This window comes from Gorilla gorilla, chromosome 19 (assembly GCF_029281585.2).
Source record: "Gorilla gorilla gorilla isolate KB3781 chromosome 19, NHGRI_mGorGor1-v2.1_pri, whole genome shotgun sequence".
NCBI lineage: Eukaryota > Metazoa > Chordata > Mammalia > Primates > Hominidae > Gorilla > Gorilla gorilla.
In genome coordinates this window covers 79559811-79573582 of record NC_073243.2, presented here as the reverse complement: position 1 = coordinate 79573582, position 13772 = coordinate 79559811, and the positions used below count along the sequence as shown (strand labels likewise).

At 46.8% G+C, this 13772-nt stretch overlaps 2 protein-coding genes across 2 annotated transcripts in view; one reads left to right on the top strand and one right to left on the bottom strand.

The window, feature by feature from the left end:
• The window catches only part of SLC45A2 (solute carrier family 45 member 2), a 38469-nt gene extending 36009 nt beyond the window's left edge, over positions 1 to 2460 (top strand). Inside the window, exon 7 of the mRNA XM_004058980.5 lies at positions 1858 to 2460. Within this exon, the coding sequence (XP_004059028.1) occupies positions 1858 to 2082 (225 nt within the window). The 3' untranslated portion in view covers positions 2083 to 2460. The remainder of the gene's footprint in view (positions 1 to 1857) is intronic.
• Positions 2461 to 8320: 5860 nt separating this feature from the next.
• On the bottom strand, positions 8321 to 10993 carry RXFP3 (relaxin family peptide receptor 3). Its single transcript, XM_004058979.5, has one exon. The coding sequence runs from the start codon at positions 9756 to 9758 to the stop codon at positions 8349 to 8351; it is 1410 nt and encodes a 469-aa protein (XP_004059027.4). The 5' UTR covers positions 9759 to 10993; the 3' UTR covers positions 8321 to 8348.
• Between the last annotated feature and the right edge of the window lie 2779 nt (positions 10994 to 13772).

Sequence of the window (13772 nt, the reverse complement as noted above, 5' to 3'; positions counted from 1 at the left end):
CATTATTTGCTGAGGGTAGGAAAGTCCTAGGCAATGGAGTCCAGATTTTAGTAAGTCAGACCCCATGTGTGAGAAGGAAAGCTGGAATCATGGGTGGTAATCCCCACTTTGCTGCCCTGAACGGGACCTGCGCCATTTAAACCTTGGAACGCAACTAGTGAACAAGCGCCTATGCAGTGCTTATAACAGAGTCGGTGTTTCCACTCTAAAATTACCACCTCTTCTTATCAAAATTTGCAACTTTCTTCCCATGAAAATAGGCTTACAATTCCTTAACTGGAGCAATGATATAAAAGCTACAGAGATAACTCCAAGTTTAATCCAGCTCAGCATGAAACTGCAAAAACACTGAACACATAACTATCAGACTATAATTCTGGCCATGTTTTTCATCATTTGATCTGGCAGCAGGGCAGAGGTGCACCAGGAGTAAAATCCTTTCAAAAAAGAGGTGTGGCTTTCCTCATCCCCTGGCAAACATTGTCACCAAGGTTTTAGTGCATGACAGGGATGTTGCTGCTAATGGGAGAGTCATCATAAAAAACTGTCCCTGCAAGGAGAGTGTTACATGGTGTTGGGGGAGGAAAACCTATGCTTCAGGCTTAGAGAAACCTGGATTCAAATCCTGCCTCTCTCACTTGGAAGCTGTGTTACACTGGGGATGTTATTTACTTGTTTATTAGTTAGCCCTTAGAATGAGTTCATTTTTAGGTGAGATAATATATTCACAATGATACACAAAAGTGCACACTGTGTGCTCCCTTTACCATTTACTATCTCCCTCCAGCCCCAACGTGTTACCACTCTTACTAGTTTTTTGTTAATCTTTCCGGCATTTTAAAATAAAAACCAAGCAAATGTAAATCTGTTTTCTTATTTTCCCTTCTTATTCAAAGGATAATATGCGTTTTTCAGCATAATGCTTTTTTTTTGCCTAATAGTGTAGGAAATCATCATTTAAGCTTGCAGGCCCTCAGTTTCCTCATGAGGCAAATGGAAAGAATGTTATTTACCTTATAGAAAAGCAAACAAGATAGTGGATGTGCTTAGCATAGTGCCCCCTAGCACCTGACAAAGACTCAAAATGCAATAGCTAGTATTATAATTGTTTCCATGGGGGTAATGATAATAACATGTGCATCTAGGGAGGTGGTGAGGTTGAAATACAGTAACAGGTAAAAAAAAAACCCAGGCCCAGCACATAACAGATACCCAACAAATGACAAAGTTATCAGCCAGTTCAGAAGAAATATCAAGTATTAACCAAACATTATTATATTAATCAAGTAGCAACCATATTTTGAAAGTTTGAAATGCTTTTTAAAGTTGCTTCTCTTAAGGACATCAGCAATTCAACATCCTTCTTAAAATCTTTGAATTTTTAACACTAAGAAAGGAAAAGAATGGGATATTTATTAAGTATCCACTACAGTGTATTGATTATGGCCCGCCACTTGTTTTTGTACAGTCTGCGAGCTAAGAATTCCTTTTAATTGTTTAAATGATTGAAAAAAACGTTCAAAAGAAGGTTAATATCTTGTGACAGGTGAAAATTACATGAAATCAAATGCTAATACCCATCAATATTCAGTTCAGTTCCACATCACCAATTCATGAAAATTACATGAAATCAAATGCTAATAATGTCCATTAATATATATTGGAAAGCCAACTCAGCTCCACATTGCCCCTGCTTTTGCACTACAGCAGCAGAGTTGAGTAGTTATGACCAGGGCTGTATAATCCACGAAGCCAAAGGTATTTACTATCTGGCTGGTCACAGAAAAATTTTGCTGACCTGTGCCCTAAATGACAGTTCCTTGTAGGTCAAATGGTGGTTCTGTGCTTCCTTTGCAGAGGCAGCAGGCCCCAGGAGGGGACCCAGACAACAGCGTGAGAGGGAAGGGCATGGACTGCGCCACCCTCACATGCATGGTGCAGCTGGCTCAGATCCTGGTCGGAGGTGGCCTGGGCTTTCTGGTCAACACAGCCGGGACCGTTGTCATCGTGGTGATCACAGCGTCTGCGGTGGCACTGATAGGCTGTTGCTTTGTCGCTCTCTTTGTTAGATATGTGGATTAGGTCAATAAAGAGACAATGACCCTAACCTCAGACACAGTGAAGCACATGGCAGGAAGTTAACATTTTCTGCCGCTCTGAATCTTAGGGTCTGCCCATTGGATGCCCACTATTGTGATTTCAGCCGTGGAATCTGCCCACCTCTCTCTCTCTCTCTCTCTTTTTTTTTTTTTTTTTTGAGATGGAGTCTTGCTCTGTCACCCAGGCTGGAGTGCAGTGGCACGATCCCGGCTCACTGCAAGCTTCACCTCCTGGGTTCACACCATTCTCCTGCCTCAGCCTTTCGAGTAGCTGGGACTACAGGCGCCCACCACCATGCATGGCTAATTTTCTGTATTTTTAGTAGAGACGGGGTTTCGCCATGTTAGCCAGGATGGTCTCGATCTCCTGATCTCATGATCCGCCCCCCTTGGCCTCCCAAAGTCATGGGATTACAGGTGTGAGCCACCGCGCCGGGCCCCACCTCTCACTTTAAACCAATCCTCTGCACAACAGTCCCCATATTTCAGGCAACTTTTGCCTGGACTATGCCTCCATGCATCGGTGGCAAGGGGTAAGTGTGGGTGGCAGCATCTCGGTGCAAGGGTGGAAGAGGCAGGAGCTGCTTTTCACAGGGCATTACAAATCTTGCTGAGACCTCAGAAGCAGACTAATTCCATATACAATGCTTGGATGTGTTCTGTGAAGTGATTTGATATTTTTTTTTTTGGCCAGGGGTCCATATATATTGGGGAATCATATATTTCATCAAATTCACAAAATATTGCTAATGATTTATTCTCTGATATTAATTTATTCATAATTTGCTCATAATTAATTCCTATTACTTTATGATACCCCTGACAAGTCTACTCAAACATCTCATGCTGGAGAATTCACCACTTCAAAATAGTTCATTTCATTGACACAGTAAAAATATTTGTCTCTAGTCTGCACCCTTGTTTTGTCCTCTGGATTTGATGTGAAAGTCTTTCCAAAAAACAGCCCCCTGTTTCTCCTATGATCTTCTCTTCTCCAAGCTAAGCAGTTTTTCTCTAACCATACCCCTTCAACTGCCCTATGATGAGGTTTTCAGCAGCCTTGAGAGACAGCATGGTTTAATAAAAATCATGTTTTGGAATCAGCTGGTTTTGAATCCTGGCTTTGCCACTCAGCAGTAAACTATGTAATCTCCCCAAGGCACGCTTGCTCATCTATACATTTGGGATAAGAATTGCTATCTCAGAGAGTTGTGATGATTAATAATATGTAACATTGGTTCAGGCATGGTGGCTCATACCTGTAATCCCAGCACTTTAGGAGACCGAGGCAGGGGGATCCCTTGAGGCCAGGAGTTCGAGACGAGCCTGGGAAACATAGGGAGACCCTCTCTCTACAAAAAATATTTTAAAAATTAGCTGGGCATAGTGGTGCATGCCTGTAGTCCCAACCACTTGGGAAGATGAAGTGGGAGAATTGCTTGGGCCTGGGTGATCGAGGCTGTAGTGAGCTGTGATTTTGTCACTGCACTCCACCCTGGGAGACAAAGCGAGTCCTGGTCTCAAAACAAACAAACGAACAAACCACAAAACACAAACCATGACATTTATAGAGTCTTTACCACTATTCTAAATGCTTTAACGTTAACACAGCAATTGTGGGAGTGGGTGCTGTTACCACTCTCCATTTTTTAGATAAAGAAATGGAGGCAGAAAGATATAACTTATCTGAAACCACACAATTCTTAAGTGACAGAGCTGGGCTTTGAACCCAGTCACTTTGGTTCCGTTGCTTCCTGTATGGACAGCACTTAGCCTGGTGTCTGGCACATGAATGGAGGCATGTGATCCACAGCCCATCCCTCTTCACTGCTTCCCCCACTCCTCTCTCCACCTAGGCAGTGTAGAGTCCTTGTGTGCATGCTGGCGTCAGCACATCCATAGCCTCCCACCTGCCTCCACCCTCTACCGCTCCTGCAAACGACCACCCTTAGCCACTTAAGGGTGGACAGACTCAGTGGCATGGAATTCCCTCTGGAGGATAGACTCAAGAAAGAACCCATGGATTCCTTGTAGATAGACTCAGGGCCATTTGGACAAGAGATTCCAAGGTCTCAGGTACCCAAGCATAATCTAGGAGGTGGGAGGACTAGGGGGGCACAGATTCTAGAAGGTCCTTTGCAATTCTTGCACAGGTCTTGCTTCAATTCCAGAAGGTCTTGCTTCAATTCTACCATTACCTCCTTTGTGTTTAAAGAACCCACTCTCTGCAGCTACCTGGTTCTTATACCTGTGACTGAGGCAGTGCTGGGGTGTGGAGCAAGGCATCTGAAATGCCCCTGTGAGTCTGGCCACTTCTAGTGTATATGTTGGGGGGAACAATAGAGGGCAGGGGTTTATGCTAAAGTGACCACTTCTTCCTGCCCCCTGCTCAACCTCATCACCTGCAGGGCATGCAGCTTCCTTATCCAGGCTCCTGCAGTGTGTCTTCCCCATTCTCTCCAGATCACCGGTGCTTTCCAGACCCAGCTAGGCTGTCTTCTCTGGCTTGAGCATGCTCTTTTACTTATCACCCACCAAGCCTTGCTCCCTTCTCATTTTCTGCTTCCCAATCAGGTCCTCCTGTATTCTATTAGTACATTCACTCCCAAATGAAATAATCTCTTTCTTTTTACAGAATATATACAAAATTACCCCTTCTTCTCTACTCCACCCTCCCGTCCCCCTGCCATTATCCATCCTGGAGAAATAAGTTAATGACTCATTTAGAGAGGCCACTAGGGAAAACACCTGCTCCCAACCCCATTGTGTGGGATGAGGATGGGTAAATGCTCAGAGGACTTCATGGCACATAACTCTTGGCATTAGGAAAGAAACAGCGACAAGCCACCTCTCTTGTTTCTCTTACCCGTACTTGGCCTCTGCAAGGTTTAGGAATGGAATCCTCTCCAGGGTTCAGTGTTTATTTCCTGTCCGTTTCTCCAAAAACTGTTCTGATGTGTGAAGATTTGGAAATGAATAGATGGGCCAGCTGGAAAGGTGACCCACAGCTGAGGGCCATCTTATTCAACCCCAAGAAGTCAAATGTAGTCATCCCTAACCAACCACAGGGCACTTATGCATGCACACACACACACACACACACAAATATGCAAATACTCATTGAACTCAACTCCCTTGAGGTTTGAATGAATAAATATAATCCAATTTTCAAAGTCTTTAACCACATTTGGGAATCTAAGTATTTGTTCTCAGTATACCAATGACATATTCTTTCTGGCAAAAGAAATTTCCTTTCCCCAGACAAATAAAACTAGTACAAGGACGCATACTCTCAACAGAAATCCTGGGAAATCCAGGAAGAGAAAGAGAATCCCTACTACTTTGTTTCCTGCTTCCCTAACCAAGCATCTGACATTCCAACATCAAAGCTTTTAGTCACCACATTTTATTGGGAGTTGAATATCCTCTCTACCTCCGAACCAACCCCTGCCATTCTGCCTGAACTGTGCCCATATGTTTAGACCTGTCTCAAATATTATTTTGACCAGAAAGTCTGATCTCCCAGCAGGATCAACTTTTCCTTCCTTTGTCTTTCTTTCTTTCAGCCTTACTTTGACATTCAGCTCATCATTCCCTGTCTTATCTTGCTTGTGCTCACCGCTGTCTGTCCTTTCACATGTGGAAGTCAGAAATGTGTCTGGTTCGTGTGCATCACCTCAGCACCCTGCACAGGGGATGGCACAAAACAGCCACTTGAAAAGTAATCGTTGATTACAATTGATCTGACCATTTCCTTTGGTGACCCTTTTGTCTTTGTGGTAGACCAAAGTCATGATCTTTGATCCCTCCTGCCGTGTTCTCAGAAGCCTTGTGCTTGGGATTTGGACAAAGTGACCCTTTTTATAGAGGTTATTTTTTTCCCCATTCCTCCAGCTCCTTCTTTTCTGTTTTTCTAGTGCCCCTAGTAGCAGATGCACATACTTCAACACCCTTTCCTAAAAATTCTGAGCTACCCATACATTATTTTATTGTTAAATTGAAATGGCAATTTGCTTTGATAAGACTCTCTCAGTAAGAGTCTATTATCCGTGTTATAGATGTATCTCCTACCATGCAAATGTTAGTTTTTTCCTGTGTTTACTTTTTCATGTATTTTGTATTTTGGGGACCTTTGTGGAGCTTACATTTCAGTCTTTGTTAGCCTAATTGCTATTCAATATCTATATCAACAACTGTTCTTCCCAAAGGGTGAAGAAAAAAATGGACTACTTCAAAACAAACACACCATTCAGTTTTCTAAAAGAGCTGACTTCACAAGACTGCTCAGAATCGCGACTGGCAGCTTCTGCCTTTGTGGGAAGGCATGAGTGTTTAGTCATTTCACTGTGTTTTGCAATCACAGAAAGTAGATCAGGGAAGGTGGGAGTTGTAGATCTCACATTTTGAGCCCTGAATCTCAGATACTGCAGAAAACTTTCGACGACATCACTAAACAATTCTACTGTTCAAGAGGCTCTTTAAACAGACCTGTTTTTACGAATGGCTATTTTTTATATTAAACCAACCACCCTGGCGGGTGCCTGCATCATTGGTTTTTTGGCCCCAAACCAGGTTGCCGAAGAGAGTAGCAGTACCTCTGTGAAAGCCAGCAGGGGGGTAGGTAGACTGATGTTTGATCCCAGTTCTTAGAAGAGCCTCAAGAAAGGACTTTGTGAGGGTTTAACATCTTAAGCTCCTGTGATCAAAACAGAGTCAACATGAGAAATGTGAGGCAATCTTCAGAGACAGCTCCATAAACTGTCTGGAGGCTGGGAAAGAATTTGTCATGCATGCTTAATATGTAAAGCACTCTTTAGAATAAATGGAAATTGGTGATGGTAATGTCCGATGGGAATTCCTATTTCCTACCTTCTCTTGTCAATAATATAAGCAATAAAGAAGCTCACAACTGAAATTCTGATGATACCCTCAGAACAGTTTCCCCAGTACTCTGCTCGCTTTAGAACGTGGTACCTGAACCTTCTATTTTCTTTCCTACCCCACACCTCTGTTTGAGAGATCCGACCCAGCTTCTAGGAATTTGGTTTCCAAGATTCCACTTCCCCCCGCCCCCCGCCCCAATTCCCCTTGCACATTTCTGCGGTATTTCTTCCTCTTCTATCTAAGCCTACCAGAAAAAAATAATAATAAAATAAATACTGAACCATCCCTCTACTCGCTGGTCCAGGGCCTCAATCAAAGGAACAGCTTGATTCCCAAAGAGTGGGAAGGGAGGAACTGAAGAAGTGCCCCCACTCCTCCCAGTAGAGCTATTCAAGATGCCTCCGGGCCGAGCTCACCGGCAGCACGCAGACTGCTCTCAGAGGAACCGGAGCGCCCGAGCTTCCTGCGCGCAACGCGCCAGCGCTCCACTTCCAACTCTGCTACCAAGTGAGCATATGAGCCCCGTTTTACCTTTTGGGGCAGCAGCCTGAAGAAATTTCCCTGTCCAGCCCTTCTAATCACACTGTGTCTCCTCCCTCCCGCAGTGACGACACTCCCCAGAGAATGGCTCTCCCAAGCTGGTGACAGGTGTTATCCCCCTGCTAACGTCTGAGCTCCGGGGCTGTGCAGCTAGGTGGGGCTCAGGGTGTTCTCGCTGGCCCAGTCCAGAATGATAATTGTCATAATGACTCCATTGGAGGTGGCTTTCCTTTGCCGTTTCTCCTGTGGGCGGACCAGGATGGTCAGTTCTTTTTCTTAACTCCAAAAGCGTTTCTTGCCTACCAGTTCTAGATTCCTGGGGCAGCCCCGCAGCAAGTAGGACCTTGGCGCTGCTGCAGTCTCGTTTGCCAAGACGCAAAGGAGTGTTTGTGCCGACGGCTGCCCTCTCCGCAGAAGTCGCTGGAATAAACGGGCACAATTGTCTGCGCATCATTTGGCTAAGCCCCGCTCCCCGTGCCAATTTCTCTACATTTTTGCTGCTTGTCTTCGCTTCTGGGCGCCCCCACACTACTCAGCGTGGGAAGAGTAAGGAGAGGCTGTGGGGTGCGGAGCGGAGGTTGGCTGTCTGGCCCGTGGGGCTCGTCTCTATCCCTTTGCCAATTTCCTCTCTCCACCTGATTTCGAAGCATCTCCTCTCCAGAGAAGGTCCTCGGCCTATCCACAGGCTCCTCCTCCATGCTCTGCCCATCCTCCTCCCACCTACTTCTTAAATGGGGCCCCCCAGCCCTCCTTCATCCTTTCACCTCTTTACGTCCGGGGAAGGCCACCTTGCCCCGACGGCGCGCCCTGGGCCTGAGGCCTGCGTCAGTAGGCAGAGCTGCTGGGCAGCAGGTCGTAGCGCCCCCCGCTGTAGACCACGACGCCAGGTGGGTAGTAGAGCAGGTCCGGCTCCGCGGCCGCGTGGGGCGGCGCCAGGGCCTGCAGCCCCTGATCCTCGTGCTCCGGCTTGGTAGTGGCGGTGAAGGGGCGCATGCTGGTGATCGAAGGAGACGCGATGCGCCACAGCAGGCTCTTGAGCGCCTTGCGGAACTCGCGGCGCACGAGGCAGTAGAGGACGGGGTTGAGGCAGCTGTTGGAGTGCGCCAGGCACACGCTCACAGGGAACGCGTATACCTGGCACAGGAAATACTCCTGGCTGAAGGGCACCGCGTTGAACTTGATGAGGATGCTCCAGGTGGTGAGCGCCTGGTTGGGCAGCCAACACAGGAAGAAGGACAGGACAACGATGGTCACTGATTTGGTGACCTTCGACAGTCTCCGGGCGCTGGCTCCGGTCGGGCGTCCTCCGGCTACCGCGGCCCCTCCTTTGGTCCCCGCCGCGCGGCGGTCGGCGATGAAGCGCACCAGCAGCAGGTAGCAGAAGATAATGATGCCCAGCGGCAGCACGAAGCCCAGCAGCACCTTCTGCGAGTGGTAGAGGCCCAGCCAGAACTGCCTGTCGCGACCCAGCAACTTGTCCGGGAAACGCACCAGGCACAGCTCCTCGCCCATCACCTTGACCGTGGTGGAGAAAATGGCACTGGGCAGCGAGGCCAGCGCGGCCAAAGCCCAGATCCACACACACAGCGCCTTGGCCGAGAAGCAGCAGCTGTCCCCCAGGCTCCGGCCGCAGCAGTCGCCCCGGCCGTGTCCTCGGGTCCGGTGGCTCTTCAGAGCCGAGGCCACCGAATGGTAGCGCGTCACACTCATGGCAGTGAGGAAGAACACGCTGGCGTACATGTTCATGGACGTCACCATGGACACGATCTTACACATGGCCTTGCCGAAGGGCCATTTGAAGTCAAGAGCGTTCTCCACCGCCCAGAAGGGCAGGGTGAGCACAAACTGAAAGTCCGTCAGCGCCAGGTTGGTGACGAAGAGGTTGATAGAGGACTTGCGCCAGCCCTGCATGCTCTTCATCAGGTAGAGAACCAGCAGGTTGCCCGCCAAGCCCAGGGCGCACACCACCCAGTACACCACGCTGATGAGAATCCGCACCCGGGCCTCTGTGTCCGCGCTCTCTGCCCCGCCGCTGCCCGGGGGATGTCCTGGCGGCGCGCCGTCCGGCAACTCCAGCCCCAGCTCCCACCACAAGTCCGGAAGCTGCAGCGACGCGTTACCACTCGTGTTGGCCGCCTCCAGAAGGTCCGGGACCAGACTGAAGAGTTCTGCTAGCTTGTCCCCGCCTGCTGCCTTATTCATGGTGGCTATCGTGGCTGCATCGGCCATCTGCATGCGCAGGTACCTCTAGGTCATGTTCTGGGGGACAAGACCTAAGATAACACGGTTTACCCCAGTTTTGTTGCCAGGCTAGCCTGCGGGACGTGCGTGGGAGCTTTCAAAGCAGCTACTGAAGACAGAGCCCAGGAACTGGGTACTAAGCGCGTCCTGGCGCGCAGCGAACGCCCTGGACGCAGGAGTTGAGCTCAGCGGCTGCTTTGGAGCAGAGTTGAGGAGTGCAGCCCGTAAGGCAAGCACTCGGCGTCCAAGGGTTCTCAGGCCAAGCTCGGAGTCCCTAGGTCCTTATGTACAACGCAGACTTCCCCTCTCCGTGTCCCGCGGTCACTGGGGCACTGGCGCATAACTCCCCCAGCCGCTCAATTGTGCAATTTGGGGCCGCTCGCTCCCTTTCAAATACCTCTATCCGTTTCCTCTGGGACTGCTTGGATGAGGTTTCCGTCCTTGGAGAGAAAGAGATCGTAGAGTTCCATCCACCACGCTCAGCTTCCTGGAGGTCGGTGGGTGTCTGCGTCTCTCCGCGGTTGTCAACTCCGGGTGGGTTGCCAGCGGCTCTCACCAGTTACGGTGGCACTTGCACGGCCAAGGCGGCGGGCCCCAACGAGCATGCGTAATCCCGGGGCGCCGCGAGGGGCGCTTTCCGAGGTGCTGAACCCAGCCGCGCCCGCGCCGCGAGGGAGAGTTGAGCTGCAGGCAAAGCCCACCCGCCACTCCCGTTTTCCTCCCCAGAGTTTCAGCAGGAAGGGTCTTAAGAGTTTATTTTACACCTGCAGGAGAAAGTCGGCTTTGACGTGAGTTTCCTCTTCCTTTCTTATTCCCAAACATTATGATTAGAAGTTTTTTTTTCTTTCTTCCTCACTCCCAGTTTTCACTGGAATTATTCCATTTGGTGAGGAATGGTTCTAAAAATATGAGCTATCCTGCTTACTTTCCTTCTTGAAAGTAATAACAGTGGCCTCTTTTCATGCTCAAATGAGATAATGGGTACTTATTGGATACACAAAGGACAGCTCCACCTCCCCTCTTTAATTAGCTGACCACTTATGCAGTACCTGTGTTTGTCAGGATTTTCAAAGGGTCTTCACATGGCAGAAGTCTGGGCTCAAGGGTTGCCCCTACTTTAATGTATTCTGAGAGGTGACACAAAAACAGAGCAAATAACTGATGGTCCTACTTCACAGAAATGAAATGCCCTAAGCCCAAAGCGCTTCAACAAATTGTTTGATCACATACAGGCCACAGTCTCTTTACCTAGATGCAAATAGAACAGAGGATACCACTGGGCTGATCGTGAACCACCAGCCCTCCTATTTCCATTACTGTTAGCATCAGGACTCTTTTTCAGGCGTTTTTCAGACCAATGGAAGTACATTCTAAGGACTCTTCCAAGGGAATGAGTGGAAACCACTTGAATTACTTCTCAAGCTTCAGTCTACATAAATGCCAGGTCAATCGCTCTGGTGTAAATTACACTTTTAGGATTTACTTAAAAATTTTGAAATGTTTTCCTCTTGGTCTGGGACTAAACTGAAACCAAAGTTTCTTAAGCATAATTGTCCTCACTCCTGGAGTACTACAGAACTCCCAGCTTTACTTAAAGAGATAAAGAGGATACAACCTTCAAGCTGAGGAGATAAGAAACAGAAAAAGAAAGAAAGAGAAAAACGAAAAAGAAAGAAAGAAAGAAAAAGAAAGAAAGAAAAGAAAAGAAAAGAAAGAGAAAAAGGAAAAAAGAAAAAAAAAGAAACAATCTTGATTCCAAAGGACTTTTAGCCCTGAAGAGCACACACCTTGCTACGGATGCTGCACAGCTCCGTCTTCCCACTAGAGGGAGTAAGGGCTTTAGTAAAAACCTAGCCAAACACAAACCTCCTTTGATCAGTTCTTACCTGGAGATCACCCCTGCCCTGAGGATTCCTCCCAAAGCACAGGTTATTTCTATGGATGACTATTATCCTGGTTTTAGTAGCCTCACTTTCACACTCAGTTTTGACTTTATTTTTAACTGGTTATTTCTCCATCAATTTTCTCTCTCTCTTCATCTCTGTCTCTATTTCTCTTTTCTAATATTTCAAGGGGCTGTTGAAACACAAGAAAAGCTGGGGCATACCCTGAAAGCTCTCTGCTGTTAAATTTTTGGTATGTTCACACCAATGACCTCCATCTCACACATACACAGCTTCTCAGTGCTTCTAGGCACACCCAGGAATATATCTACTTGGTCTGCTCCAAATCACATGTACATATTCATACTTTATGAAAAAATTATAGGGGCCTGATTCAATTCATCTCACATTCATTGGCCACTTACTCTTGCCAGGCACTGAGATAGGCTGAAAGACATAAGTCCTCTATTTTGAGCCTCTCTGGAATTCTTAATCTAGGTGAGTGTGCAATCTACTAGTGTCTAAAACTATATTTTTTGTTTAGTTTTGTGCATGACTAAGTTATCTAGAATGTAATGATTCATGCCAGATAAGTGGACAATAATTTTACCTCTTTTATTATTTCCCTTTTTTTTTAAGGGGTGGGTAGGTAATAAATAATTATACCTTGATGGGATATTCCAGTTTTAGGTTTTTTGGGAGGGGGTACTCTATGTTGGTATTTAAAGAAACTGTAAAGGAGGAAGGGTGCAGAGCTTGTTATGTTACATATGTGGTCTGTTTTTCTGTTCCTCTTCTTACCAAAATTGAAACCAGGCTGTGATGGGGGCCAGGAAGAAAATCAGCAGCAAGAAACTGTCTCTCATTCACAGTGGCAGGGTATGGGATCTTGAAACCTTTTTCTGGGCTTCTTTTGTGTTCCTGAAGCCATGTGGGCCATGCAAAGCCATGAGGACAGCATAAAATCATACTCTAGCATGTAACCACTGGGAGCCCATGAACATAGAAGGGAAGAAATCACCTGCTTTGGTCCAGCATTTTGCAGAGGAGGCTTGAAGAAATGAAGGTATTTACCAAGGATCTCACCACTAGGAAGGAGCCACACCTGGTCTAAAACATGGTCTTGACTCTTACGTGATGTCTCTTGATCTATGCTCCATTTCCCAATTTGGATCTAAGTCTTCCATATTGTTTTTCAACAAAGGGGTGGGTGGTAGGCTGAATAATGCCTCCCCCCCCCCACACAAATATGTCCACATCCCATTTCCCAAGCCCTTGGATGTTACTTTATACAGCCAAAGGAACTTTGCAGCCACCAGAAGCTAAACTAAGCAAAAAGATGGATTCTCTCCTAAAGCCTCAAGAAGGAACCAGGTCTTCTGACATCTTGGCTTTACTCTAGTGAAACTGATTTTGAACCTCTGATCTCCAGAACTGTGAGAGAATAAATGTACCTTCTTTTAAGCCACAACATTTCTGCCCATGTGTTATAATAGCAATAGAAACTAGCATAGTGTGGGTACACAGCCTGGCTTGAACATAACCTAATGGGAAATGGAGCAATTCTGATTTGAACATGTTGGTTAATCTTAACACTGACTTTGTGCTAGACACTGTATCATGTACTAGAGATTTAGTGGTAAATACTACCTACCAGAACTCACATTCTAATAGATGAGAGAGACCTTTTAAAAATTTGAATTCTGGGTTGGGCACACTGTCTCATGTCTGTAATTCCAGCACTTTGGGGTGCTGAGGCAGGCAGATCACTTAAGGTCAGGAGTTCAAGACCAGCCTAGCCAACATGGTGAAACCCCATCTCTACTAAAAATACAAAAATTAGCTGTGTGTAGTGGGACATGCCTGTAGTCCCAGCTACTCTGGAGGCTGAGCCAGGAGACTTGCTTGAGCCCAGGAGGTGGGGGTTGCAATGAGCCGAGATCACACTGCTGGACTCCAGCCTGGGCAACAGAGCAAGACGCCATTGCAAAAAAAAAAAAAAAAAAAAAAAAAAGAAATTCTAATAAATTGTATTATTATAATTACAATAAGAAAGAAAACAGAGTAAAATAGAAAGTTACAAAACCATGTGCAAGCAACTAACTTTTAACTATTTACAAGCATA